The 1,918-nt window shown below is 42.0% G+C and overlaps 1 protein-coding gene across 1 annotated transcript in view; it reads right to left on the reverse strand.

Moving 5' to 3' along the window:
* MGAM2 (maltase-glucoamylase 2 (putative)) overlaps positions 1-1,918 on the reverse strand; it is a gene marked incomplete at its 3' end in the record, with an annotated part of 72,843 nt that overhangs the window by 31,305 nt on the left and 39,620 nt on the right. The window contains 2 exon segments of the mRNA XM_011359544.1: positions 741-923; positions 1,604-1,654. Coding sequence (XP_011357846.1) covers positions 741-923; positions 1,604-1,654 — 234 coding nt within the window.

A 1,918-nucleotide genomic window follows, 5' to 3' on the forward strand; every position in this document is an offset into this window, starting at 1 on the left:
AAAACTGAGGTTCACAGAGGTTTACTGCTTTGTCCGAGATCTCACAGCTAATGGATGGCAGAGCCAGGACTGGAATCCCATTCTGCCTAACTCTAGAATCCAAGCCCCTCTCTTTTGCTATATGTGTTGGCAAAATGGCAGGGGGCCGCCCTAAGAAACAGTAAATTTCCCAGCACTTGGAATGTTCATTGAACAACTGGAATCTCTTGCCCGAGGTTATCACACAAGGGAATCATTTAATAAGAACAAAACCGATGACGCCTTGTGTTTTATTTAACTCTCCCTTTCTATATTGATACAAAAATAGCTTAAACCGCTAAGGCAATATACCAGCTGTGTCCCAAAGAGAGTCTTGAACTTAAATGAGAGGGTAAAGGTGTAAATACTCTCCAGAACTAGGCCAATGTATCGAATAATACAGTTCGAATAACGTATTGCTATATCACATCTGGGATCAGCATGTCTAGTTTTAAATGTGCCCAGAGAAGATCTGCCTTCCTGCAGGGTCCCCCTGAAAGAACTGTCCTCTTCAGAGTCCGCATGGAACAAAGGGCTGGGGTCCATGTTACACATTCACGCTTCTTCTGCATCCTTCCTGCGATACAGTAGATTTCCCAGCATGCCAGTCGCCTCTGTGACTGTCCAAACTCAGAAGAGCAAGGACGAGCTAGCGGCCAGAATCTCAGGCCAGGGCTCTCGGCGAGGGCCCTGCATGACAGCAGGATGGAACAATTTCCCACCTTCGTTGAAGCGCTGTAGTCAACATTTGATATGGAGGTGAAAATATTATCAACTGAGACAGTAAGATTAGTAGGCTGCTTGTCCATTCCCAAGATTATGATGTCTGTGAACATGAGGTTATCAGGGTCCTTGTAATTATTATTTGTAATCTTCGCCTGTAGAAGGTTCTGGAAAAAAAAAAAAAGTCAGTTTAGAGACCAAGTACGTCACACTCTAACTGTGCCCAAATACCACTCCACATCTTTCTCTCTGAGATCCACAGATGTCCTTTATCTCTGGGGTTCGAAATGGAATTTGTTAACCCAGACTCTGCACAGTCCTAAAACTTTCAGTAATATTTTGTGCTTGCTTTGCTTCACTGGTTATATATTGATTCTATTTACTCAAAAAATATGTTCCTGAGATCATGGAATTTTCAAGTGGATAAGATGATACTTGCAAACAAAAAGACACAAACGCACAAGAGATCCGTTGGCATACAAATGCATAGACACACACACACACACACAAAATACAGCCTGAATAATTTTTTCTTTTTATTTTAATGATAATGGTGATAAGAGCGAAAATGCATAAATGCTTACTATGTCCCAGGCACTATACTAAGCATTTTACGTGTATTATCTCACTCAATCCTCACAGCAAACTATGAGGTTGAAGCTATAATGAACCCCGTTCTCCAGATCAAGAGACTAAAGGCCAGAGAAATGAGCTAATTTACTCAGGGAACCACAATTCAAGAGAGACAAAGTTGAGCCATGACAAAGCAAGAGGAGCTGAAGACTAAAGAAAGGAGAGCATTGTGCGGGAAAAAGCCAGTCCCTAAGGCTACGGGCTGTGTGATTCCATGTACGTAACATTCTTGACAGGACAAAAGCACGGAACTGGCGACCAGATCAGGGGTTGCCAGGGGCTAAGAAAGGAGGATGGCGGGGAGGCAAGCAGGTGCAGCTGGTATAAAAGGGAACCTGAGGGGTTCTTGTAGTGATGAAAATGTCCAATGTTGAAATCGCATCAGTATCAATATCCTTGCTGTAAAATTGCACCATAGTTTTATAAGATGTTATCATTAGGGGAAACTGGGTGAAGAGTAAAAGGATCTCTCTGTATTATTTCTTACAACTACACGGGGCTCTATAATGATCTCGAAATAAAAAGTATAATTGAAAAAAAAAAA

This window comes from Pteropus vampyrus, unplaced genomic scaffold, assembly GCF_000151845.1.
Source record: "Pteropus vampyrus isolate Shadow unplaced genomic scaffold, Pvam_2.0 Scaffold48, whole genome shotgun sequence".
Classification (NCBI taxonomy): Eukaryota; Metazoa; Chordata; class Mammalia; order Chiroptera; family Pteropodidae; genus Pteropus; species Pteropus vampyrus.